Source organism: Gallinula chloropus, assembly GCF_964237585.1.
Source record: "Gallinula chloropus genome assembly, chromosome: 2".
Taxonomy (NCBI): Eukaryota; Metazoa; Chordata; class Aves; order Gruiformes; family Rallidae; genus Gallinula; species Gallinula chloropus.
This window is the reverse complement of record NC_140086.1, coordinates 57,025,068-57,051,172: the sequence shown is the minus strand read 5'-3', so window position 1 is coordinate 57,051,172 and position 26,105 is coordinate 57,025,068. Positions and strand designations below refer to the sequence as shown.

Sequence of the window (26,105 nt, the reverse complement as noted above, 5' to 3'; positions counted from 1 at the left end):
CTAAACTTTGTCACTGCCTCTGATACCTCTTCCTGCAGGTCTCATAGAAGATACATAAAGAGGCAGTATTCTTCCTGAACCAGTATCTTGCTCTTACTTACGTTCACCTTTTGTCCCAAAAGTTAACTCAACTTTAGGAGGAATGTTTTCTGTAGTTAGGCCACACCTTATGGTATCAGGGACAGATATATATGTGGATGGATACTGGTGTGGATACTGGTGTGGACAGATATATGTGGATGGCTCCCTGGTTCAAGGCTTTACCTGACTTACTACTTTTAAGCAGTTGAGTAATAATGATGTTAATTCTGACCAAAAATTATCTGTCATGCAGCTACTGCTTCACAGAGATGAATTAGTGACCTAGGTTCCACAGTAACCAAAACTTGTACTTAGGAAATCTCCATGCTGACCTTTTAATTTGTATGAAAATTATTTTCAGAGCAGCATATGCGGTATTGTGTTATCTCACTATAACAAATGTAAACAAATCTAGTTTGCAGTATTTCTATTGATAGAAATTCATGTTTGTGCTTTGCTTGTAAGCAGAGAAGAAGATTAAATTGTTTCTGTTACACCACATATGTCCCTCCACGTTTCAGGTTGTTTCATTGTTCTTCAATCATTGCGTTGGTCTCAAAAATGAGAAGCCTGGGTGACTCATACGTAGTTCAAGGATATGACTGACTTCTTTCAGTGATATTGATCTGCTTGTGTATTGAGTACTCTGATGGTAGTACAGAACAACCATCTATGGCATGTGTAGAATTACAGAGGAAAAGAAGAATATGTCCTGTCCCTGTGCAATTACAGGTGGGACAAGAAGATCAACGTTTAGATCTAAGTATTTTGGAGGCTCCCGTCGGAGCTTGAGGACATACATTATTACTGTATAGATGGTATGACTCCATATAACTCCTTATAATATGGGAACCTGTCAGAAAAGAACTAGAAAAGAACTAGAACATGCAGTTAAAAACAAGCCTGGGCATTTGTTTTTGACAGACAGTTTAAGAGTTCATGGTACTGGAATTCAAAGGGCCATAATTTTGCCTAGTTCATGAGGTTTAAAATTTGTGAGATGCGGGCTTTGCTGAGTGTAATTCTGCTTAAGGCTGAGCTGGCTTCAGCATTTCTGTGTGAGCCTGCAGAACAGTATTTGTGCTTCATTTCAAAACAAGCAACTAGCAGCTTACCCTGTAACGCTGAAGTTGGTAAAGATTTTGGAACAATACAGAGATGGTAACCAATGCTCCAGATGTTGTCAGTTCGTTTTATGTTAAAAAGTAATGCAACAACATTGGGCATTTGTGAAAATCATCATGCTCCAAAAAGACAGCAGACAGTCAGCTCTCTTCTCATGAGTCCTCTTCACAGTGTACTCAAATTTCACATGCTAGTCTTGCTCTAGGTGGATCCTCTTTTAGAAGAGGGTGATCTGTGTGTCCACATATTCACGGAGGGGGGGAATCAAAATTACAGTGGGTTGGAAGTCCTCGGTTCTCTTCACTTTTGTTGTCACAGTACTTGAGCTTGATTTTCTAGCTTGACAAGAAATGAATCACCTGTGGATCTTTGGTTGTCCACACAGACCTGGTGTCTGAGACCCCTTTTGTAATATTGGCATACCTCCTGTCCCAGCTGTTCAGGTCCCTGAAAGTACAGCTGTCTAGTCTTTGTACATCTTAAGTTAGGAGATGGGGAGGTTCTCCTTTAGTGATTCCTTTTTGCAGTTTAATTCTTTGAGGACTGTAAGCTAGAAGGAAACCCAGAGATCTCCCACAATGATGTTGTTAACACATTCTCATATCATACTGCTCTGACAGGTCACCCCCAGGTAGATGCTTCTGGGGAATTTAGGCCTCCAGAGATGGAACTTCATGGTCCTAGTCTGAGCAGGAAGACGGCTTGTGTTGGCACACACCCTGGCCACTCTTTCTCTCTGTTATCCGTTAACAGAAGCAGGACCTCTGAGTTCAGTGGTGAAGTCATTAGAATCAGGGTTCATATCCTGTGCTCAAGGGCTTAAAAACATGCCCTTTTCAGCTCCTGCCCTCCCAAAGCCTGCTGACTGAGAGTACTCTTGCTTGTATCAACTACCTTGTGCCTTCAGACAGACCACAGACATTGTGAAGGTCCCAGAGAAGCAATTGCCAAGAAAGGAGTATATAGATCTTGGCTGAATGGGACACATCCATGGGCATTTTCTTATTCCTTCACCATTCTTTGAGCTAACTTGGCGTTGTCTTAGAAATGCAGTAACCCTGTTATTTTTCTCTTGCCCAAGCAAGCCTTGTACATCATGGTTATTCATTCAAACCACAGTGTGTTTCTTCTGTCTGTGCTGTCACCTTGGCTGGGATCCATGTCACCTATATTTACTCAAAGCATCCCAAAAGACTTTTTTTTGTTGTTGTTGTTGGTTTTGGTTTTTTTTTTAACTCCATCAGTTCCTTCATCTGTTTGGCTACAAGATCCCTCGATCATTTGTGCAGGCACAACTGAAGGGCTGGCCGAGTAAACTGTGCTGCTGGCTGAGTCATGAAAGGAGCCACTGTTTGAAGCTCTGGTACTGGGCTGGCCTGGGGAGCTGAGAACAGGCTTTGCAAAATAAATCAGAAGTGTCTCTCTTCACATTTGAGTCTTCATAATGTATGAACACTACATCACCCTGTCATTGCTTTTAAAATAAAATGATTTAACAACAATAACAGGGTTTTGCAATGAAGGGCTTTATAGACCACTGCAGAGCAAGTGGATTTTTGACAACTGGGAACTCTGCAAGTGAAAGGTAAGTAGAGGCAGAAGTAATTTTGTACTGCTCACAGCATTTATTGTGAGAGGTTTTGCATAGAACTGCATTATACCAAATGTACTTAGGAAGAGGCTGTTCCTCATGACTTTGGTCTTTCCATTAAAAAAAAAAAAAGGCTTCCCCTTTCCCCACCTTAATTACTCACATTCAGAACAGTGGAAACATCCTTTCTGTTGATGTGGGTTCAGGTGGATTGGAGCGTCCTATTTCAGAATAGGAGACAAAATCAAATCCCCTTTTCTGCAGTGATTTTTGCCTTCCCATTATGGCTCACAGTAATGCTTCTACAGCATTTGAAAAGTCCTATACCCAAAAGTCACATAATTATACTAGTATAACCTGTCTAAGGTCTAAAATAATCTGAGGAATCCAAGGAGTTGTCCACCAAAACCAGAAAACAGATTGGGTGTTCAGATTATTTTTACATCTGGGGAGGTTAGAATACACATGAAAGTTGTGTGTGACCTTTATGCATCTAAAAAAAACCAGAATAAGGCAGAGACTTTCTTCACATCTCATTTTATGCTGCAATTATTGTAAATAGTTTATGCATGGGTAAAATATAAAGTACCAGTTTTTAGTGGAGGTGGAAGGATTATTTAGTGGTAATGGTGTCCCACTGTGCATAAAGTGCAGGATTTGTCATGACAGAGCTCTGCTTTTCCATTTTATAAATAAAAATGTCTAAAATGTGTGAGGCAACCTGTTAGAAATAACACCTCTGAGTATAAGGTTTGATCTGAAGTATCAAAGAACCTGTGTTAGCCTGTGCTACCTAAAACAGACCCTGGAGACTAAAGTAGATCAATGAGTGTTTACTTTCACAAGGTACATTCTGTTTGATTAGATTAATTTGAAATTCTAACTAATGACTGGAAATCAGGTTAATGGTTGGTCAATTAACACAGTCATGCTATAGTGAGCCATAACAAAGTAAAAGAATGGCATGTCTGTTACAAAAGTGGACTGTATTTTCTCTGCCCTACAGATTAACTCCAGCACTGAGCCAGGCAATGCAGAATGACCTGTCCAAAGCTGAAGGGCTCTGCCCTAGAATCTCTCCTACTCACAACCACCTCCTCTCTCCAGATGTTAAAACTGCGAAGGGCACAGAAGGCCATGGTGGATTTTTTGGGTTCCCTGACAGCCTGCTAAAGGAAAAATCAGAAAAATTAGCCAGGGCATCAGCTTGTCTTATGTTAGGGTTTGGCAAAGGTTTGTCATGCTAGAATCTTGTTTCCGTCCATGTAAGACTTTGCATGCTCATGGTGTTAAAGATAGCTTTTAGCTCTGCTGACTCCTTTGCTACTTTAAAAATGCAGGCCATTTTATACAGATTCACATGTCACCATCTATCACATCTGCAAGGCACAAGTGTTCTTTGATTTCCATATAATGCCAACATCCCAGAGGGAATATCCCATGGACCTTATCAGTACTGCTTGTATTAGTTACATTATGAATGTCATATGTCTTGTAGACAAGTGAATGAACAGTGACATGCAAAATTACTGTACAGTATTCTCTATTATAGAGTTGTGTGTCAAAGGTTCCCAGTAGCAGCCCTCACAGATGACATTCAAACTTATTTCTGCAGTTCTGAGTTGAGCATATATAGCTCTTGTTTGAAATGGGTTCAGATTAGATATTAGAAAAACAAATTCACTGAAAGAGTTGTCAGGGCCTGGAACAGGCTGCCCAGGGAGGGGGTTGAGTGACCTTCCCTGGATGTGTTTAAAACAAAGGGTAGATGAGGTACTTAGGGATATGGTTTAGCATAGGATTGGAACGGTTGGACTCGATGATCTTAAAGGTCTTTTCCAACCTTGGGATTCTGGGCAGTACAGGTGTTCTTAGAGCTAGAATGTTCCACAGGCTCAAAAGAAGCAAGATTTATGGTGTAGGGGAGAACTTCTTAATTAGGCCAAATGATTTAGCTGGAGGAAAATATGTTAACCCTTCCAGGCTGAAAAGTAAGGTCCAACAGCAGAGTCTCCAAGCACTTGTCTGCTACAAACTTTGGAGTCTCTCATTTTTGTCATGTGTTAGAGCCTCACAATCCAACACCCCATTCAGGAGAGGGGTGAAGAGGAAAACCAGATATGGAAACTTTGCCCTTTCTATTTCTTGCTAGGACACAAATGAATGGATTTGAGGATGCTCTGAAGTTGTTCTGGCTGATAGCAGTTGTGCAAAAACTACGTGTGTTTCAGTTGTCAGTATTGCTAGTTCCAAGTCACTTTAAGGGCGATAGAATTGCATTGCCAAAGAAAATGGAAGCAGCATAGATGCTACAGAATTGCTTAATTCCTTGTAGAGGCACATTGTACTGTAACAGCAACATGGGAAAAGTAAAGAAACAGAGGAAGGGCCCTTTAATTAAACCACTCTGATCTCGCTTTTGAATTATTCAAAAGGGAGCCTTGGGCTTGAGGCAAAGTTTCTTTTTGTGCATTTATTTCAGTGCCGGTAACAGTATTAAAAGAAATGAAGCATTTGGAGGAAAGTTGTTTGAATTGACTTAAAAGTATCACTAATTTTACAAAATAATAATCTCTTTTTTTTAACTGTGTGATCTTTTTTTAATGTGCTCTTAATTACTGTGTTCCCATGATGCTGTTTTCTGCTCCTCTTTGCTTGGTGTGCTGTTGCATGCCGTATTTTAGAAAAATATTGAGGTGAGAGGTGGCCATTTGATACAAATAAATAAACAGCATATAATAGATTCTGCTGTCCCCTTAAGACCTGAATCTAAAAGTCAGAATATTGTATTTATCCTAAAGATTGGTCTGAGGACAAGAAATGTTTTGCTTTTCGTAATGAAATGATTCTTACAGCAGGTTTTTGTTTAAAATATGTAGTTGCATTGTCCTTAAATAGTATTGTAACAGAAGCAGTCTGAGGGATTAGCATTCAAAAGGCTATTGTCCACGGGATGTGTGGCCCTGAATGTTGAATGTATTTTAAATGATTGATTTGCAAGAAATTTTAATGAAATACCACAATGGGAAGAGCAGTATTCTTCTGGGCAATGGCCTTAGTGTATTTTCAGGTAGTTCTAGCTTCGCCTTACTGAATTGCTTGGGCCATACCATCCCAAAGCTTGTACATCTGTGCAGATGAGTCTTTTGTGCCTGGTTGTGGAGAATTCTTTGAACATTTTAATGTAGCAGCCCTCCTAATTACTTACAGTAACCCGTGAAACTGAAGAAAATGGTCCCAAGATATAAACTTCTTGAATCCACTAAGTTCTGGCGTCCCTGGTATAGGAAAGACTTGGAGCTGTTGGAGTGAGTCCAGAGGAGGGCCACAAAGATGATCAGGGGGCCGGACCACCTCTCCTGTGAAGACAGGCTGAGAGAGTTGGGCTTGTCCAGCTTGGAGAAGAGAAGGCTCCAGGGAAACCTAATTGCGTCCTACCAATACCTAAAGGGGTCCTACAGGAAAGTGGGAGAGGGACTGTTCACCAGGGAGTGCTGTGATAGAACAAGGGGCAATGTCTTCAAGCTGAAAGAGGGTAGGTTTAGGTTAGACATTAGGAAGAAATTCTTTACTATGAGGGTGGTGAGGCACTGGAACAGGTTGCCCAGAGAGGTTGTGGAAGCCCCATCCCTGGAAGTGTTTAAGGCCAGGTTGGATGGGGCTTTGGGCAACCTGATCCTAGTGAAGGAGTCCCTGCCTATGGCAGGGGGAGTTGGAACTATATGGGTTCTAACCCAAAGCATTTTATGATTCTATACGTCTGGCAGAGCATTTGTTGAAGGGAAGGTGTAGGCTAGCCTGGAAGCTATTAGAAAGACAGCAGGCATGGGAAATCAGGGATTTTGTTTGGAGAGGCGAAGCCAACTGGATGAACCATGCCCACTCCTTGTATGGAGACCCAAACTAAATCCTATAAAGAAGCTTTAGCTGAAAGATTGGCAAGGGCAGGGAGCCAAAGGATCATGCTCAAGGAAACCAGCTGCACGTGGGGGGCAATGCTTCATATGCTACTCTGACTTTGCTTTATGTAAAGCCTGTAAAGAAAGCACTAGGAAGACTTTTTTGGAAGCCTGGTTAGATGGAAAACAGAGGAGCTTTTTTGACCTTTGCCCTGAGGAGAGAACAAATGCCGTTGTTTTATTGTTATTTATGTGTTTGCATGTTTGAGAAAGAGGCTAGAAACTTGATTTTAAATGCTAGAAAAACTAGTTGTTTTATTGTTACTGAGTTCATGATGGAAAGGAAGAACAATGTACTTTGATTCAAGCCAAAAGAGAGGTCTGTGGGGTTTTCCTTGCATTTCTCTTTGGACAAAGCAAGCTTGGACTTGGGACAAGAAAGTCCTAATGGTTGTATTTGCTTTGCCTTTACAGCAGGTCAATAGTTCTTAAGGTGAGGACTAAGACCAAGACTTGTTTTAGATGAGGTTGTAACATGACTCTTCTAAAGTAAAAGCCAAGTCTCTTTATGAACAGGTCATTGAACTGTCAATCAGTCCACTACATTGCAATGTGTCTAACAAGCCCGCATATATGTAATTTGTACATTTACAAACACTTGCACAGGTAGATTTAAAATATCTTCTCTATCCACTTTTTACAATTGAAAGTTTATAAGGTGATGTTTGAAAATATGGTGGCATTGGGGGAAGAAAACGAATTATATGGTTTACTTTTTAAAAAAACCTTTTACTTTGGTGGCAGCATGTATTATTAATTAATAAGTTTGGGAAACTATCAGTCAGCAAGATGTAATACATCTTTTCATGTCCAGACAGAGGAATCATCTCACCATAAAAATATTTTGGGTAGCTCAGAGGTATAAACATATGAAATATATTTTCCAGACAACACACATGTTTGGAAATAAAAATATTCAGTAAGTTAGTTTTGCCCTTAGTGTTTGCATTTAATTTCTTATAAACCTATACAGAAAGTGAAGGGATTCCCGTGCCTCAGCTTGATAAGAAAGCTGGGGACAGTTTGTGTAAATCCCTTTAAGGTAATTTTAAAGCAGCTTTGAACGTGACGGGTGTTTAAGTGAATTATGTTGATAGACAGGTTTCATTAATTAGAGTGATGTCATTTGGTGTCTTAAACAGTTGTCCTGATTTTTCATTCCGGGCAGTGTAATTGCAGGTCAACACGCGGTCTGCTTTACTTTGAAAGTAACCACTGTGATGGTTTTAAAAGGGTGATGTCAGGCCTCTTCAGGCTTCAGTGTGCTAGTGAGCAAAGGAGGGCCTTCATTGCCGTTTCTTGTCCTGGAAACGGTGCTTACTGTGTTGGGAGCCAAGGCACTTTGCCGGGGACTTTCCAGCACAAGTGGTGAAATCTGTCCTTACAGGAAACCTTTACAGAACCCAAACTTCAAAATAGTTGCAGAAAACAGACCTCTGAATACTATGGGTTGGTTTTTCTTTCCTGCCTGGACCCACTTTTTGTCACAAGCATCTGAAGGAGAGGCAGAGAGGGGATATGCCCACTCCTTCTAGGTGCTCTCCTGGTGGCCATAGGATGCATGGCACCCATCTGCCCTCTGCCTGGCTCTAGGGTCAAACGAGCAGGTAAAACTGGTGTCACTGCCACATCCAGGACACTTTCTGCTATAAAGATGAAACTCAAGAGGTTTGTAATCTCCCAACGGGCATTACTTCTGCTAGGGTGCATGTCAGTGAAGTGCTGAGGTGAGATAACTGGTGAGATAACTAGGCCAACCCCCCCAATAACCTCTATTGTCTTACATGCCTGCCACAATGAAATGATTAATAATTTTCTTTACCACTCTGACAGATGAAGATAACCTCTCTTTGAGGTTAATTTGGCAGCTATCTTGGCCTTTTAATGAAGACATTGCAAGCAGAGTGGTTTCTTGGCAGTTCCCTGCTAGTGTCATGCAGAGTTTGACGGAACTAAGCCCCCCCCAGCCTTTCCTGTCTTCCCCAGCTTCCACTTGAAGTCATCTTTCTCATAGAATCCTGATGTATGCTTAAGGACGCTGGAGAAAAGTCCTAAAGGACTTTTCTAAAATGTTTCTAAAGAAACAGTTTGGGGCTCTTTGACAGGAGAGTGATGTTTTCAGCTGTCATTACTGGCAGAACAAGCTGTAAACTTTAACACTCACTGGTTTTACACCATACTCTTTGTAGATGTGATAGTACATCCTAAATTCAGTTCAGAGCTGTCAGCAGACTACTTGTGGCACTTTGCCAGTGTCTTAGATTTGCCCCTTTACCCATCGCCATCAAGTTTTTCTATACAGAGCTGACTTCAATCTTCCTGAAGGCAGCAGTGTTTGAAATAATTTGTGTTTACATTTCTAGTTATCTGTACTTTGCTCTTAATTTTAAAAGTAACTGCCCTGAGTTTCAGCCCTCGAAAGTGGCTTTATCATGAAAAATGCTGGTACAGAAAAGAGTAACTCAGGAGTAACAATTGGCCTTTGACTACACGCAAGAGAGTGCTCTACCATGATCACCCTTTTGATAACCTTACTCTCCATGGACTGAGGTTACTACAGTATTCATTACCTCCCAGAGATTTAATTCCTTTTATATTTTGTCTTTGGAAAGCATTGGTAAACGTATCATGAAAAGGCATCTATTTCAACAGGCGTGTAGTAGGTGCCTCTGCAAGTGCCAGGGGTTTTAAAGGCAGCTTTGAAGTTGCTGAACTGAGCTGGGAGTTCCTGCCTGACTTGCAGAGATATATCTTTCATGATACGTAACTGAGAACGGGTAAATAATTACCTGTGGTGCAGGTCCTTAGAACACTTGGCACGGAATAGTTTAATTATTTTAAGAGCTGTGTTTGAAAACAAAGCACTCATGCATCAGTCGACTGCAAAAGTAGGAAAGTGATTTGCCTCCCTCCATTTTCTCTTTTTCCCTCCATATAACAAGATTTTGATGAAGAGGCAGCTGGTAGCCAGGTTGTGGTCTGTGGTTTTATATTGCTGGTTTTTATTTGTGGGGTGGTTTTGTTCTCTTAACTGTTCTCTGTGTCAAGAACGTGTCCCTTTCACTGCAGAACATGCTTTTTCTACAAGGCTTCTTCTTAGGTAAGAATGGTGAGACTTATCTCATGTGGTTGACATAACCTTAAATGCAAAATTATTTTGTCATAATTAAAAGCAAAGTAATAAGAGTTGGGAAGACTCAAATACTTGAAACTATGGATTTCTTTTTTGAGTGTGCAGAGGAATTCCATTTGACAAAGAATGTGTCTGCTCAGCATTTGAAAGTGCAAGTAGCTTTTTCTGAAAATATGACAAACTGCTTTTTTTTTGCAATCTGAGATTGCCTCCTTCTACAAGTGGCATATTTTGAAAGGAGCAAGATAACTGTTAGAAAGAACAGCCAAACCCTGGGGAAGAAGAAATGTTTCTAAATTTAGCTTGATAGGTTTTCTCTTGCTCTGTATCTTTAGGTTCTCGTCTTGTATTGAAGTCTGTGTTGTTCATCCTTGGTAGAGACAAGGGCTCCTTCCTATCCCCTCCAAGGAGTCATATTAATAAAACTACTGTATTTTAAGATTGGGGCAAGAGGTCAGCCTTTAGACTGTACTAGAATTTCCACAATATCTTAACTAGATTGAAGATTATATTTTGTATGCGTTCCTACAAGTTCAGGATCTAAGATTTCAGAAAAATCACCAATTACTACAAGATGTATAATAATTCTCTATAGTTGTCCATTCTGAATTTTCATATGGATACTAAAATCTATTTAGCAAGTAAGTAGGAGTGAAAATGGGCCAACAAAGCCAGTCAGAAAAGATTCCTGACCAGCACAGTGAGCTTTGCGTTAGCCTCAGATCTCCATTGGCAAGACAGAAATAGCAATTCCTAGTGTGGCAAGGGTGAAAGGAATACATGCAGCGTGGACTGTCGTGCAGCTACTGTGACGTGGCCCCTACTGCAGTTACAGGTCCCCACGGTGTAGACTCGGGGCAGTTTGGAATGTATGAAGTGGCTTGACAGAGTGGTGGGTGCACTCCTGCCGCTGGTGTCGCCGAGAAAGGCGTGGAGCTGAAGCGAAGCAGTACAGCTGTCCTGCCCTCAAGTCAGGGCAGCGTAAACACCATCTGCAGTCCCTACCGGTGGTTAATCCCACCTATATTCAGGGCCTGTGTCAAAACCATTGACTCTAGGTAATTCAATTCCTAATAATTCCCATACGAGAGACAGAGTGTGCCTACAGGAGAAGGACAAAAAAAGGGGTCCACTGCTTGAGAGAGAGTGAATTCAGGATAAAATCACACCTTTTAAGTTCTGATTTATTAGATGTCTGTTCTGCTTGAGTAAGTGAGGATATGTATTTGAATTGGAATTACAATATTTTCTTTTTAATCGATTAATCAGTTGACTAGAGTTAAATAATTTTTTTCATACTTTGACATATGTTTAAAGTATAGACTTTTATGTAACTGATAAGTTTTATTAGACAACTGCAATGTCAATTTGATGGCTGTAAATTTTAAGGAGAAAAAAAGCATACTTGCCTGCAAAAAGAGGAGGAAGAATTTTTCTCTAGGCCTTTTCCATTCAGAGTTTCAGGACCTGATTTCCCTGACAAAGGTAATACAAATCAGGAATTATGGCCTGCATGAAGGCATAGAACAGGTTTCCATATGCTGAGGTGTAGTGAAAACAACATGAGACTGGTTAGAAGTTGCTGTATTTATTCACTGGGAGTGAAGTTTAAAAGCTTGTTATGGTTGGTAATGCAGTTTGTTTGGTTATGCAGCTGGAAATCTGTTTTTTTGGATAGGAATAAAAAGTCATGCTTCAGGACAAAACATGAAAGCAAATTATTATTATGCCTACTGAGAGAAGTTTCAGTGCTTTACATAAAAACAAACAAGCTTCCCACACACATACATTGAAAGGTCTGTACATGAAATGTAAATTGCTGCCAAAGAAAGTGCATGCTTTTATTTTAGTTGATATATTTTAATTGGATTTTAAGTGGCTCATGAATAAAACTGCCTTACTCCTTTAGTAAGTATGCAAGCATCTGAACTGTTTAGTAATGAGATTGACAGGCTTTACTGAAAATTTGATACAGGAGCAACCTCTCTTCTGCATTATTCTCCTCTCTTTTTCCTATGTGTGTCAGTGAGATTTGGATTGTGATTTGAAGTCATTCCCTACCACCTTCTGTTGCCTTTTCATAATACTTTTTTATTCTGTTTGAAAATTTCATTATTTCCTCCTGTTCTTCCAGAGATTCCCTGTTTGGGTGTGTGGTTTTTTTGAATGGGGGGTGGGTGTCCTTTGTTTGTTTGTTTTTTCCAAGCAGTACCCTGAGCGTAATTGCTGCTTTATATGCTTATATGGAGGCTTGGGGAGAGTGGAAGCAAATCATCTATCCTGGGCTCATTCTCTGCTGTATGTGCCAAGCATCCTGGTCAAAAAACAACTCTCCTCTCTTTTTCTGCAGTAAGGAGGCACCCTCAGCCCTAAGGAAGGCTGGAGAAGCGTGGCAGACACCCATACAAAACTGCATTACAGGGGTGCAACTCTGTGCTATTAGTTTTTTCAGCCAAAGTTATTTAGTAAGAGTGGTTCCACAGCTTAACGGGCTGTTAGCTAAACAACTAAACAGGTAGCCCTGTGAATATGTACAGCCACTCCCCTTCTCCTTTGATTACCCAGTTTTATCGTGTTTCCCCATCTCCGCCTCTGCTCTGCTTCTGAAGCTCATTTTCGTACCCAGATGCCTCTGTCCTGTCCTTCACGCTGCTGCTCCAGCACGAAGTGCAGGTGCCTGAGTGGCACAGATGAGAACTGCTGAATGTACACAGAGCTTCTGCCTTGCTGTGAAGCAGAGAGCTTTGGAAAACAGTTGCTGCTGACAGGCTAACTAGTAGTTTTGCTATATGATGCAGGGGTTGACATTTAATGTAAAAGAATGGGAAAATTATAAATTGTAGGATTTTGCCTTTGCTCATGAATAATCCTATTGATGTTCTACTGAATAGTCAAAGAATGAGACTTAGCATTCAGATTACTTCATATTTATATTATTAATTCTTCCATTATTCTGGTAAGAAACAACAGAGCACAGTCTGAAACCAAGAGAGAATGCAGAATTGGTTTCCACTTAATTAGCTCTTTTAAAACAAGCCTGTTTGAGAAGCAGGATGTTGTTGGTCCGCTGTGTAAAGACAGTGTAACAGTACACCTAACTCGTATTCCGTAAACAGCTGTATGTGGGGGATGTATTTGAGGGATGAAAATAGCTTTATTGCTTTCAAGAAGAAATAAGAATTTACACAAACACAGCCTTGTCAAGAAGACTGCACTAGCACATTGAAAAATTAATGTCACAATGTCCAGTGGAATTGTCACTGTCTCAAAACAAACATAGGTTGACCTTCATTTGAAGTCTATTTCAGTAGCCAAGGTCTTAATTCTGTAATTAGAAAGCTAATAACAAGTAAGAACAGGGTTCACTGAGCATGAAAAATACAGGACTGGGCTTAAAAGTTGAAATGTAGCCAGTGGCTTATACTGTAGTTTGATTTCAATTTCTTAACACCCATGTAAGTTTTAAATGCTTTCAAAAGTGTTAATAATAGTGTTAAGTATTTGTAAGACTTGTTTCCCTAAAGATAGTATCATGTAAACGTAACAGAATACAAATTGTCTTCACCTTTAATTGTTTCTGCCATTGGAAAAGGTTCAAGTTTACAAGTGAGACAGTTCAGTGAGGTGTTAGTCTTGCAGTTGCTGCCTGTTGAAATTTTATCAAAATTCACTGCTTAAATTAGGTCTAATAGCATGGAAAAGTAGTTAAGACTCTTCAAGTAGCTGTGAAATGAAAAAGCTAAGAAAGAAAATAAGTCTGCTCAGCACTTCAAGGCAATCAGTACCTGGAGGAAATGGTGTCAGGACAGATACTCTGTTCAGAAGAAAATGATGGAGGAGGAGGATAGTCCTTCACTGTGCACCAGTTTCATCTTGAATTGCTCAAGCTTTGTTTTGTTGTTTCTAAACCCAACTACAGCACATGAAATGACACTGCAGTATTTCCCAAACACAGCCTGCCCACGTGAGTCTTTCAACTGACTGAAGTTTTGACTCAGGAGAGTATTTGCAAACATGTGTTAGTCCATTCCACTAGTCCATATTTGAGCATACATACATACTATATATATATACATATATATAATGGAATTTATTATGTGGATTAATAGCTAACTCTGCTCCCATCCCTTTTGTCCTATCAAACCCTGACCTCACTATTACTCCCCTTACATCCTTTGTCAGAGAGATCAGCTAGTCCCTGGCCTGCTGCAGTTACAAGTGGAGGAGCAAGGGGCAAATGTCTGCCCGGAAAGTCTGAGAAGGCATCTGGGAACTGGTATGGAGCAGGTGAGCTGGCTCCAGGTGTTGTGAAAGCCAACTCAAAACTTGCACTGTGCCTGAGTTCTACGTACTGTGCACAGGGGCTGTCCTAGCAGGCAGCAACAGTTTGCAAACTCGTGTTAACATACTTCTTTCCTGAACTGTGCATCCCTTAATGTTACTCTGGGTAACAGAGCAAAGCAAAATGCTCAGTTGGGTTCATAAATACACAGGTGTTGCCTTGGTAAGATTTTTCTGGTCAGGCAGATAGTTCCTTGAAGTTCATGGTCATAGGAATAAAAGGATATCTGTTAAAAAAAGAGCGGGGGGAGGAAAGCCTAATCACAAGGTCTAGTTTATCTGCACAGAAAAAGATAAAATCTATCACAAAATAGCCTGGACTTGGGAAGGCATCTCAAGCTGGGTTTTGTTTTTTGAACCTGTTGCAGTACCGTACTGCAAAGGACGAGGCAGGTGCCTAGTTCAGTCGCACATTCGGCGATCTGTTGGTTAAAGTAATTTCTTCTTGTGACTTAAGAAGTAGTACATCTTTTAAGCCTATGTTAATACTCCCTGGCTTTCAAAACACTTTAACAAGCCTGGCATTTGCAGGCTGGTAGTGTTTTGCATAATATCAATAGCTTGTCTTTGTGTCCCATGGGAAAAAGAAAGCCTTTTCGGCTTTGTGGCGCATTCAAACAGGCCTTCTGCCCAAGATGGAAGCGGAAACACTTTTGAAATCTGAATTCCAGCAGGCCAGGTGTTCGGATGAAGCTTCCAGTGTGTATCTAACCCAAGAGGTTTTGCGAAACCTACCTGAATTTTAGCAGATGAGTCAGTTGTATTTGTTGTAATTCTGTGAAGCTCGTGATGGAATATATTCACACAGATGCAAGAAATGCTGTTTGATCTCTTCGGATGGCTAAATTGTGATTTATGTTAACACCACTTTGGCTTGCTGCACTGTTTCCTAGTCAGTTGAGGGTGAATTTGGATAGAGAAGCTGGCAAGGCTACGGTATTTACATAATGCCTTTTTTTTTCCCTGCGAACCCTGAATGTGGATGGAAACAGTCTCTAATCTTCTTAGCGATCTAAGCAAAGATTGAATGCTTTGGGTCAAGCTGGGTTTTGGATAGGCTCAGTTAGGAAAAAAAATAAAAATCCCAGCTCCTCACAGTGATTGCAAATGGAAATCCTTACGGACCGAGTTAGTTAATGTGTCGATAGTTTATAGTATTAGTGATATTTCATCAGTTTGCAAAGACCACATAATTTGCTTTCAACCATAGTTTTCAAGACTTCTTGGAAACAGAACAAATAGCCCTTGTGTTAAGCTCTGGGCAGTGTTCGCGTTCATTCCCCCTCAGGATAGTTTTAAGTTGTATCATGAGGGATGAAAAGGCAAGTGTCAGAATAATCAGCATACAGAGGCTTCCTTTTCTCGATGAACCCTGCATGACTGGAAAAGACAGCAGACCTGATCGTAATCCTTCTTGCACCACGACCACTATGACATGGTAAGAGGAGGAGGAGCAGTTCATTAGGTGGCTGTCCTTTCATATCTCAATTATTAAAATATTCTGGCTGTGATTTTTGTGGTGAGTTACAGTAACATTGCTTTTCAAACACTAGTACCATAAAATGAAGGATGTGATTTTTACTTAGATTTTTAAAAAATGGATAAATATCTTGAACTCAGGCTAGAAGTGGCATCTCATACATGATTTGCTTTGCCTGCCTGGGTCTTGCAGTATTTTCTCATGCAGAAGTTATAGCTTGTCAGGTGCTCCAAACAGCATGCAAGTACAAGATACTACAACAAAGTGGGGGGAAGGGGATCTATCTGATTTGCATTTTTCTTTTTCTTCAGGCTTACCTTTCCCAGTCTCATCTATGCTAAGACACTGGGCCTAATTTTACCACAAGTTTTTTTTTCTCTTCACACAATGTAAGATCACTCAGAGACCGATTTTTCAGAACCTGAAATTTAATAGGAACTGATGGACATTTTCGTATCTGCAGCCAAACCTTTACCAACCAGATAGATAACTTTTTGTCTGGTTACTTTTGTAACCACTTTTGTAAGTTTAGCAGGCTGCATTTAATGGGGTTTTTTTGCCTACTTTGTGTTCAATAATAAAATCAAGATTATATCCATCCCCTGCTTGAACTTGCCACTGCTGCATTTCATTAACTTTCTCAATATTTCATGCAAATTGCTTCTAATTAACATGCTTCTAAATAAAGAAAAAAGCGTTCTTGAAACCCTGTTTGCAATCTGTATAGTAATAAGATTTTCTCAGCAGTGATGACTTGTACCATTTTAGGACCTTTTTGAAACTACTGGTGTTATTACTCTTATTGTTATTCCTGTAAGTGGTGTATTTTAGAATGAAACCCTTTTTATCTGTGCTATAATTAACAACCAGAAATAGCTTACTGAAAACATAGTAAGGCAGGTAAGGACATGATTAGTTATTGAGAGAAACATAAAGTAACCATACTCAGAATTGGGTCTTTTAAATGTTCTGAATTTAATTAAGTCAGGGGAAATATTTAATATCTTCTGTCTTTGTGGTATGCTTTGTCACTGTAGCACACATTAGAGGTACATCTGTTTGGGGTTTTCTCCCTTTACCAGCAAAGGAGATTATATGATTTGTTAAAAAAGGAAAAAAGAACAGTAAAAAAAAAAGGGGGGGAGGTAGAGGGAAAGAAAAAGGAAGAAAAAAGGAAAAAAAGAAAGCAGTAGGGTTTCTTTGTTGAGTTTTTTTTGTCCCCAGTCCACTATGTCCTTGTGTTATCCAGAACAAAATTTGAAGAGTTCAAGAAAATTTGGGTTGACGTTGTAAAAATGTATCAAATTTGAAAGGGAGGAATCAAGGGCAGTTTTGTGAATGTATCTGCCTTGTGTTAAAGGAACGTATATAGGAAGGAAGGAAAATACATGGTGCACACAAATGAACCGTCCTTATGTCTATCCTTTTTTACCACTGAAAGGAGGTCTGTGTATGGGCCCAGAAACCAGATCAGGATGTTGCAGGAGTCCAGTTTGTGCTTGTGAAAGCTTTATGGAAGAAGTTGATGGAATCTGGCCGCTGACGTCACTAATGTTATACCATTGGAAATGGTAACAAGGGGACTACACCCTTAGAAAGGAACTTGTTGGTGAGGTTGAGCCACTCTAACCCTGTCTGCACCCAGAAGAAATAGTTCAGCCCTTCCTCCCTCTCCCCACTCTGGCAGCCTGTTCCCCTTGCTCCCTTTTGCCGGTGCCCCTGCGCGTGTGTCCGTGCCGTGAGGAGTGATTGTCTCCTGCCCCGCTTCCTTGCCGGGGTGAGCAATCCTCGCTGAGTTAGGGCACGAACTCTGGTGCCAGCATAAAGGCCTCAGTGGATGCGTGCAGCCGGAGGCCACAGGACCACACCTTGCAGTGGCAGCAGGGATTTAAATCAAAATGAAGACAATATGAAAAAGCAGCCCGAGCTTTGCATGCCTTGCGCCCCTTGTAACCACAGTGTTGGCTGTAATGACAGGACAGATTTAGACAACTATGCCACTAGGCTAATTAAGGGCTCTTCTCCTAAAGAGGCTTTTGTCTCAAGCCTTAGTTCTGGAGAGCTGAATGTAACCACCTACTGCCTCAGGTTTTGGCTTGTTCTTAAGTTTTAGCTCTACAGCTGTAAATACACCTATATATATAATAGATAGCCACTATAAAACCATAGTAACAAGACATACTTTAAGGCTTCTGTTAAGGTTTTGTTTTATTTTAATATCTACACCAGTGTGATGTATGATATGGGTGCTCTAGTTTCAGCTTTGGGGTTTTTTGTTTTGGGGTTGTTTTTTCATTTTGGGTTTGGTGTTTTTTTTAATTTGAAACTGTTTAGGGAATGAATTAGAGATGTTATTTTGTTCTGTCCATTTCCTGCAAAGATTTCTGTGATGAATACTTACAGATGATGGATTTGACTTAGGGGAAATTTAAGAAAAAGATATTATAACCATTAGTGTCAGTGCTGAGCTATGCCATGCTAGTAGAAGCTGCATGTTCGTGTTCATGAAGCTGGATCTTCTCTATTTGAAATACAAATGCTGATTTCAGTGAAATTTCTCTTGTCAGAAATGGCAGCTGCATGTTTTATTCTAAAAGCGATGCTGGACCGATGTAGTGCTTAATGGTAGCTGTGAATGATTCTTAGTGATTGGAGTAAGCTTTAAGGCTTGTACAGGTTTAGCATATGTGCAGACATTTATCTGTGTTTCTTCACATCAGCTCATCAGCTGTGCCTCTGTCTGGAAATGTTCATGAATGTCTGAGGTGAAGCAATAAGGCTGCATTTCCATGGCTCTTGCTAATTGTTAAAATCTTTGTACTGCTCCAAATAAATCAGAGTTTCAGTCTGCAAGTTGCACTTTACTTTCTTCCTTGCTTCAACCTCCATTCTTTCAGAAATTGGTAGGGTTACAGTTCTGTTCCATGGCCATAGGAAGCTGAACAACACACCACCACCTACGGTGATAAAGCTGATTTGACTTCAGTATGTTTTGCCAAAATTTCATACTGCAAGATTGCTTCCACCCCCCTCCCCATTATGTCAGGTTTAGTTTGGATTTGGGGTTGGGTTTTTGGGGGGAGGGGGTGAGGGGGTAGTTTTTTGTTTTGTTCTGTTGTTGGGGGGTAGCTTTTTTGTTTGGGTTTTTTTGGTGGGGTTTTGTTTGGGGTTTTTTATTTGGTTTTGTAATAAAAATGCAATGTCTTGGTTTTCAGAGTTTTCCAGGACATGTCAACTAATCCCCTTACTGTTCTTACAGAACTCCTATCATAAAATAAATGGTAACAGGTGATTTTGAAAATACACTCCAGTTTCTGCCTAAACTTTAATGCCTCGTGGATTTTTGTGCCCTAAATATTCCATGTCATTGCCTTTCATGTTATGTCATGCTCTGCAGCATTAATGAAAGCAACGAGGCGTTGGTTTGATATTGCTCTTTATTTTTCTCTCTAGCTGTGTGCTGCCCACCTCCCAACCCGTTCAGAGGCACCAAACCACTACCAAGCAGTATGTCGGGCTCTCTTTGCTGAAACAATGGAACTGTACACTTTCTTGGCCAAAATTAAAAGTGCAAAAGAGGTAAGCAGTCTGAGAAGGTTTTCTGCTTTTGAGCTCATTACTGTGTGAATTAGGCTTACAAAATCAGCCTGTAGTGGATGTCAGATGCTTGAGGAAATGATCTGCAGTGCTCAGGGAGAGCAGTTCTACAGCTGGGTTTTTTTTTTTCATTTTGGCCTGTAACCATTTACACATGTCTCATAGAAATGGTTATTAATTGCAACTAGACTGCTTGGGAGCAAAACAGAAGTTTTCCTTGGAGATTTACACATTGCAGGCATATATCTGTTCCTGCATGTGTGTGTGAGTGATGTGTTTCAGTCTAAAAAACACCTCCGCTGTTTCAGGGATGTTGTGAGATGTCAGATGCCTTCTCATACCTTGTCTTTGGCAAGAGAAGAATCTGAGATTGTTCTTGCTGGTATTTTGTCCCCAGTCAGCAGCTTCCCTTACCTTTGATGTGTGATTGGCTTGTTTGTCTGTCCCATAGGCTTCACAGCAGAGCCGGCTTAAAAAAAAGCAAGAGCCTGCTTGGCTGTTCCTGTTGACTGAAAGGCCACCCTAGGAACCACTTCAATTAAATGGTCTGGCTGAGGAATAACTTCGAGGGTGGGCGGATGGTTTTTAATGAAGACAGTTCCAGTGATCTGGCCTGCAGAATGGCTCCATGAGCAATTGTATTAACACAGTGAGAAAACGTGGTGGATGAGGGGAAGGGCAGGAAGGGAAACATGCTTCTTAAAGCCGGCTTCATCACCGAAGCCAACTTGTCATAATGTTTTTCATCATTTTTCTTTTCAATAAATCCCTGGAGGATTTATTTTTCTTTTATAAATCAAGATCTACAGTACCTTTGAAAAGCAGGCTGAGATTTTACAGAATGATCTAAAAATTTTGCTGCTGAAAGAGGCAGAGCTGTACCACCCACCCACACATGATGCCACTGTTTTTCTTTGTCTGACTCCAGGAAACAAACAGGGCATACCTCCCAAAGAAAAAAAGAGTCATTCCTTGTCAGGTTAATGAGCTGAATCATCTCATCAAAGGGTCAGATGAGCCTCAAAGCAGCACAAGAGAGCTTTTATCCTCACACTTGTAGTGGAAGACACAAACCTGTCAGAGGCTTAAGAGACTGGTGCTGTCTTTCCTTCCTGGTTGAGATGCATCCCTCCAAGGGAAAGACTCCTTCCCAGGTGCTTTTCTGTGGCATGGGGTCAAGTTTCACCTCCACTTTTTCTCCACACGTACTCAAAAAGAAATCAGTTTTTAAACTGAAGCAGTATCATGCAAAGATAATTTTGACAGTGTCAGCATGGCTAAAGAGCCACTTGTTCTCTGAAGTGCCTGTGCTACGGTTCATCTGCATGCAGTGAGCCTGATACAGAGAGCAGACAGGATAGAGTAGCTCTGTGCTAAGGCTGTCTCCTGAACCTTGACGTGATTAATTTCACATCTGGAGTTTTGTCTGCTCCATAGTGTTCTGACCACTGGATACTAATTGAGGGGCCTGTGCTAGACACACCTCAGCTAACAGCTACTGCAAAGTCGTGTTGAGGCTCAAAGACACTTTGGAATTAGAATCACAGAATGGTTTGTGTTGGAAGGGACCAAGATCATCTTCTTACACCCCCCCTGCCATGAACCCTGGTCATCTTGCTACTCAGAAAGGAATTATGGTACCAGTAGTTACTGAACATCTTGGCCACAGTAAGCAGTAATAAGGCATCTCTGTTGTCAAAGTAAAATACTATGATTTATAACAATTTAAAATTAAGTTTAAAAAATGTATTTAAAAAGTAGAGGACTGTGTTGAATTTTCAAATAATTTAATCATCTTGTAATTGGATATAAAAAAACAGCAGCTGATCACACTGTAGAGCATACAATGAGTTAATCCCAAATGAAAGAAACCATTTGCCTCTCAAAGGCTATTAGGGATTGATTCAAAGCACATTCAGGTCAAAGGAAGTAATCCTTGTGGATGGAATTTTGGCCCTACTCAACTCAGTAAGACCTTCATTGCTGCACCTAGCCAAGGCCAGAATTTTGATCTTCCGATTTCATTTTACTCTGGATCGGTCCCCTAGTAGGCATACAAGAAGTGACCAAGAAAATTACCTCACAGGCAGCTTCTGGAGTCTGAATACTTTGGGTTTATGATGTACTTAATCCTTGCTTGTAGCTTTTATCCAACTATAGACTTGAAATATATTTAATTTTGGAAGTAACGTGGTGTACAAAGAAAAGAATAGGTATGAAGAAAATACAAGGTGGAATGCTGTAAATCTTGTTACACCATTTTTAAAATACCTCCATAGTTTATACTTGAGACAAGCAGGAATCATGTGATCACACCAGGTTTGTGCCAGTAAAAGCTGTGGTATTGTTTATATGCTCTTATCTCTTGCAAATACATAGAAGAATCTTAATTCATTAGGAACATGGTTAAATACAGTCCAAGTCAATAAATTCCTTTTTCTTTTCCTCTTGTTATTGTCATGTGAGTATTGGGTATAATACACTTAAAACAGTAAGGACATTTTGTTGTCATGAATTTGTGATGGCATTGGCAGGTAACTGGGAAAACAACCCCAAGTTTTATACATATATACAATGTTAAAAAAAAACAACCCTACACTGTGTAATACTGTGTTTATGACACTAAAGATGCCAGAAATTATGAACTTGTTGGTTTATTTAAAAAAACTTAACAGCTTTATTTGGAGATTTTCTTTCAGAGTTCTTCAGACCTAGACACAGTTGTGGATGTGAGATCAAAATTAAATTAAAATCACTAAAAAAAGGGGGGGGAAACCCTCTAAAATAACTCTTCTGTGAATAACAATTACTTTGAAATCCTTGGATTCCTTCTAGGGCCACTGGATGGCATCTAGGTATCCGTTTTCCAGGTATATGAAGTTCACAATATTTGCTCTGTAGGTACTTAAAAAGCCAACTTCACTGTACTGGAGGAGTTGAGAATTTTTATCTGCAGAAATGCACTTGCTGGGAGCCGACCACAACTGACTTGACTTATGCTACAGCCTGTGACAGGAGGTTTAGAAGGGAAGTGGCCTGTGAAAGAGGCAGAAGAAATATCCCTATGATGCTCTTTTCAATTCGGCACTATAAAACCTGGCAGGATTTTGGAAGTTGCCAGATTTCATCAACAGGCAGGAGAGAGAGGCTTATAGGGCTGTAATATGTTTTATTGCTGATATATGTGCTAAGTAGTCATGTGCTCTCCAGTCTATGTGATGAACATTGATGTCATATAACAAATGGAGCGTAGCTTCGGCAAGGATTTTACTGGTGTGCACTTGGGTGGGTGAGTGCAGTAATCAGAAATGATGAAGCAATGAGTGAGCTGTTGAGGTCACCTCAGTGGATGTCAAATAAAACAGTTTAGGCACTTTGTCACATACTTGATGCCATGTGGATTTTATTTCCAGTCTGATTCCCCGTGTATGAAAGGTCGGCTGTAAAACTGACTTGCAGACTTCCAAGTCTTCCAAGGGAGGTGGTACTTCCATTCTTAAAGAGAATGTGATGTTTCATGTAGTGGATGCATTGAACAAGACTCAAGCCAGAGCTGAGAAAGGTGTGATACTATTATTGCAGTTTAAAAAAAGAAAACCTAAAAATAGACCAGTAGCAGTAAAATTACATATTCCTGTGGAACAGCAACAGCAACTCCAAAGGTAGGCTTGAAATTAAGTTAACTGATCTAATTTTGCATCTTCTTGCAAGGTGGAGTTTTTCTAGCAAGCTTCCTGGAGTGTTTTTTGAGCTTGCTGACAGCATTTATATGCTGCTGAGGCTCTGTGAAAGGTGCCCTTGCTGCAGATCCACCCTGGGTACCATCTGCTGCCATCCAGAAGTGGTATTTTGATGGGCCAAGACCTCCTAACTCTGTGTCCTGCTGTTTAAGCATTTACAGCTGATGACAAAAAAAGAGTACAGCTTGTTTCTCATCTAAAGCAGTGAGCTTTTCAAATTGCTATAGGAAATTCCCACTTTTTTTTTTTCTTTTTTTGATTGTGTCTGTGTAAAAATGGTCAAGAAGGTGGAGGGAATGCATGTGTCTGTGGTGAGAGGGAAGGTAGTTTGAATATCTGCTAAAAGTATGCTTCATGTAAAAGAAGAGATTCATCATTTTCAGGATCATCTAAAAGTCCTAGAGATAACTTTTCTTTACACCTAGCCGTAGACACAACTGTAGGTGCAAATGAGCAATGTCTATGTGATAAAGCAAATGTTCCTGCTGTGGGGTGTCTGAGCAGGTCACACAGATTGTTCAGCAATGGCAAGAGTCACAGAGAGATGGGGAGAGATTATGCAAGCATAGGAATCCAGAAATCGCTGCTCTGCATCAGACCTGGGATTTACCTGGTCTGCTCCCCACGCTGTGAACCTACTTCACTGAGGGCATATCTGCCCTCAGCTCCCTGTCACTGCCCGGTCTTGCCTTCAACTGGAGTTAATGCTCCACGTGCACTTAATGGCTGAGTGAGCCAGCAACATGCCCTTGCCACAAAAAAGCCTTACAGTGTTCTGGGCTGCTTTGAGAGAAATACTGCCAGCAGGTTGAGATAGGTGATCCTTCCCCTCTGCTCAGCACTGGTGAGGCCACATCTGAAGTATCGTGTTCAGCTCTGGGCCCTCCAGTATGAGACAGAGATAGGCATGCTGGAGCAAGTCCAACAAAGAGCTGTGAAGATGATGGAGTTGGAGCATCTCACATATGAGGAGAGGCTGGGAGAGCTGGGACTGCTCCGCCTGGAGAGGCGAAGGCTCACAGGGATCTCATCACTGGATATAAATACATGAAGGGATGGTACAAATTGGAGAGAGCCAGGCTCTCACAGGCTCTGGCCCAGTGACAGGACCGGAGGCAACAGGCATGGCCTGAAACACAGGAGGTTCCCTCCGAACATCAGGAAACACTTTTGTGCTGTGAGGCTGACTGAGCACTGGCACAGGTTGCCTAAGGAGATTGTGGAGTCTCCATCCTTGGAGATATTGGGAAGCCACCTGGACATGGTGTTGGGCAAATGGCCCTGCATGCCCTTGCTTGAACAGGGGGGCTGGACAAGCTGACCTCCAGAGCTCCCTTCCAACCTCAGCCAGTACCAGTAAATGCTGCTGCCAGCCTGTAGCAGAGCTTAGCATACGTGAGGAGGCTGTGGGTGATGAGCTTCACAACTGGCACAGTTGGTGTTAAAAGACACCACATGACACTGGCCGGTGTAAAATACAAGAAGTGTCCAGTGGGCAGATGTGTCTTAATCTGCCGCAGTAGGAATCTCAAACATCTTTAGAGATTGATGTACACCCTAAAGCATCAAGATTAATATTCCTTCCAAACTAATTAAGACTTTGTATATTTTTATAATTGGCTACATCTTCAATTACAGTGAAAGTCCACATTCATCAAAAACTTGTCCGTAATTTCATTATCCACAGTATGCCTTTTAATTAGGTTTTTGGTAGAAGACAGATAAAGCTCCCAATCTGTCATCTTGGTGCTGTTGTTTTAAATCATGTAACCTTTCATTTTTGTCCTGTCTGATGTGAAAACATCATTCTTTCAATCTGCCTGGATATACTTCAATCTGATCTGTATGAAAACGTAAATGTACAATTTCTAATTAAGTTCATGAGTATCCTAGTTTCATGCCATGGGAAGACTCAATTGGGAAACTGTTAATTAAAAAAGTGTTACTTTCGATTTAACATGGCTATGCTGGTGTATTATTTTTACAAAATATGATAATAGAGGTAGTTAATAGGTACCTAAACAGTGTTAATGGCTGACTTATTTTAGAAATATAGTCATTAGCTGAGTTATTCTTCATAGTCTTGTGACTGTAAAAGCTATTAAATTACCCTGCTGCTTGGATTTTCAGAAAGCACAGGTGGAGAAAGAAATTGATTCACAAACTGTTCTGCTCATAACTTCACCTTTGCCTATACTTCCAGGATTCCAGTTGACTCCACTGCTACAGTTGCATTGCGTCAGGCTTGCAGGCCCATTGTGATTTGGTCGATCCCTCAGTTTAGGAGCTTTAGTAAGGATAAAGGCTGCTGGTTTGTTATTGTGGAGTTTTTTTGTACTTGTTTTTTTCCTACATGATGCAGGCATTGTCACTCAATTAATAGATGCATGTGGTTTGAGGGGATTTCCTCATCTTAAACAGTTCTTTTGAGCTAAGCAGTGTGTTGACTCATACCACTATATATATGAAGAATTTTGATGTCCACTGGAGAGCTTTTCAGGGACTGATTTAATTGATCCTACTACCATGTTTGAATTAAATGAGGTTTGGGCCTTCTCAGAGAACTAGAGTAGTGCTGCTGGCCATGCCCTTGAAATTTAAACCCAGGTTAGATAGCTGAATGTCTAAAAGCTGTTCTTCCCCTCTGTGTAGGCTATATATTTTTAAATTGAGCCTAGAGGTGCAAGAATATTTTGTTAGTTTCACAGATAGCAGCGTAGGCGTTACTTGCACCAGCAAACAAATGATTCCTAATTAAGAATATGAACAGGGAACTGCAGTAGACTGCATTCTGCAATTGATGAAAGACAAAGTCCAGCTCTGGATTCCCAAGAATCCCATCTTCATGAAGACACTGTGTTTTCAGGGAGCGTTCTGGGGAAGCGAGCCTTTGATGCTGTGCTGACAAGTGTCTTACATAAACTCCCATCTGTCACCGAACACAGGAGAGTGCATCTCAAATGTGGGACACGCAGCAGCAGCAGCAAATCAGCTGCCTGCTTTTAATAGTGCAGCAAGACGTTTGAAGACATTTGGTGTATTTTTATTGCTAGCCTTT

At 40.7% G+C, this 26,105-nt stretch overlaps 1 protein-coding gene across 1 annotated transcript in view; it reads left to right on the top strand.

Annotated features, from left to right (window-relative positions):
* SPIRE1 (spire type actin nucleation factor 1) overlaps nt 1–26,105 on the top strand; it is a gene marked incomplete at its 5' end in the record, with an annotated part of 127,940 nt that overhangs the window by 64,073 nt on the left and 37,762 nt on the right. Inside the window, one exon of the mRNA XM_084260577.1 lies at nt 19,164–19,289. Coding sequence (XP_084116703.1) covers nt 19,164–19,289 — 126 coding nt within the window. The remainder of the gene's footprint in view (nt 1–19,163; nt 19,290–26,105) is intronic.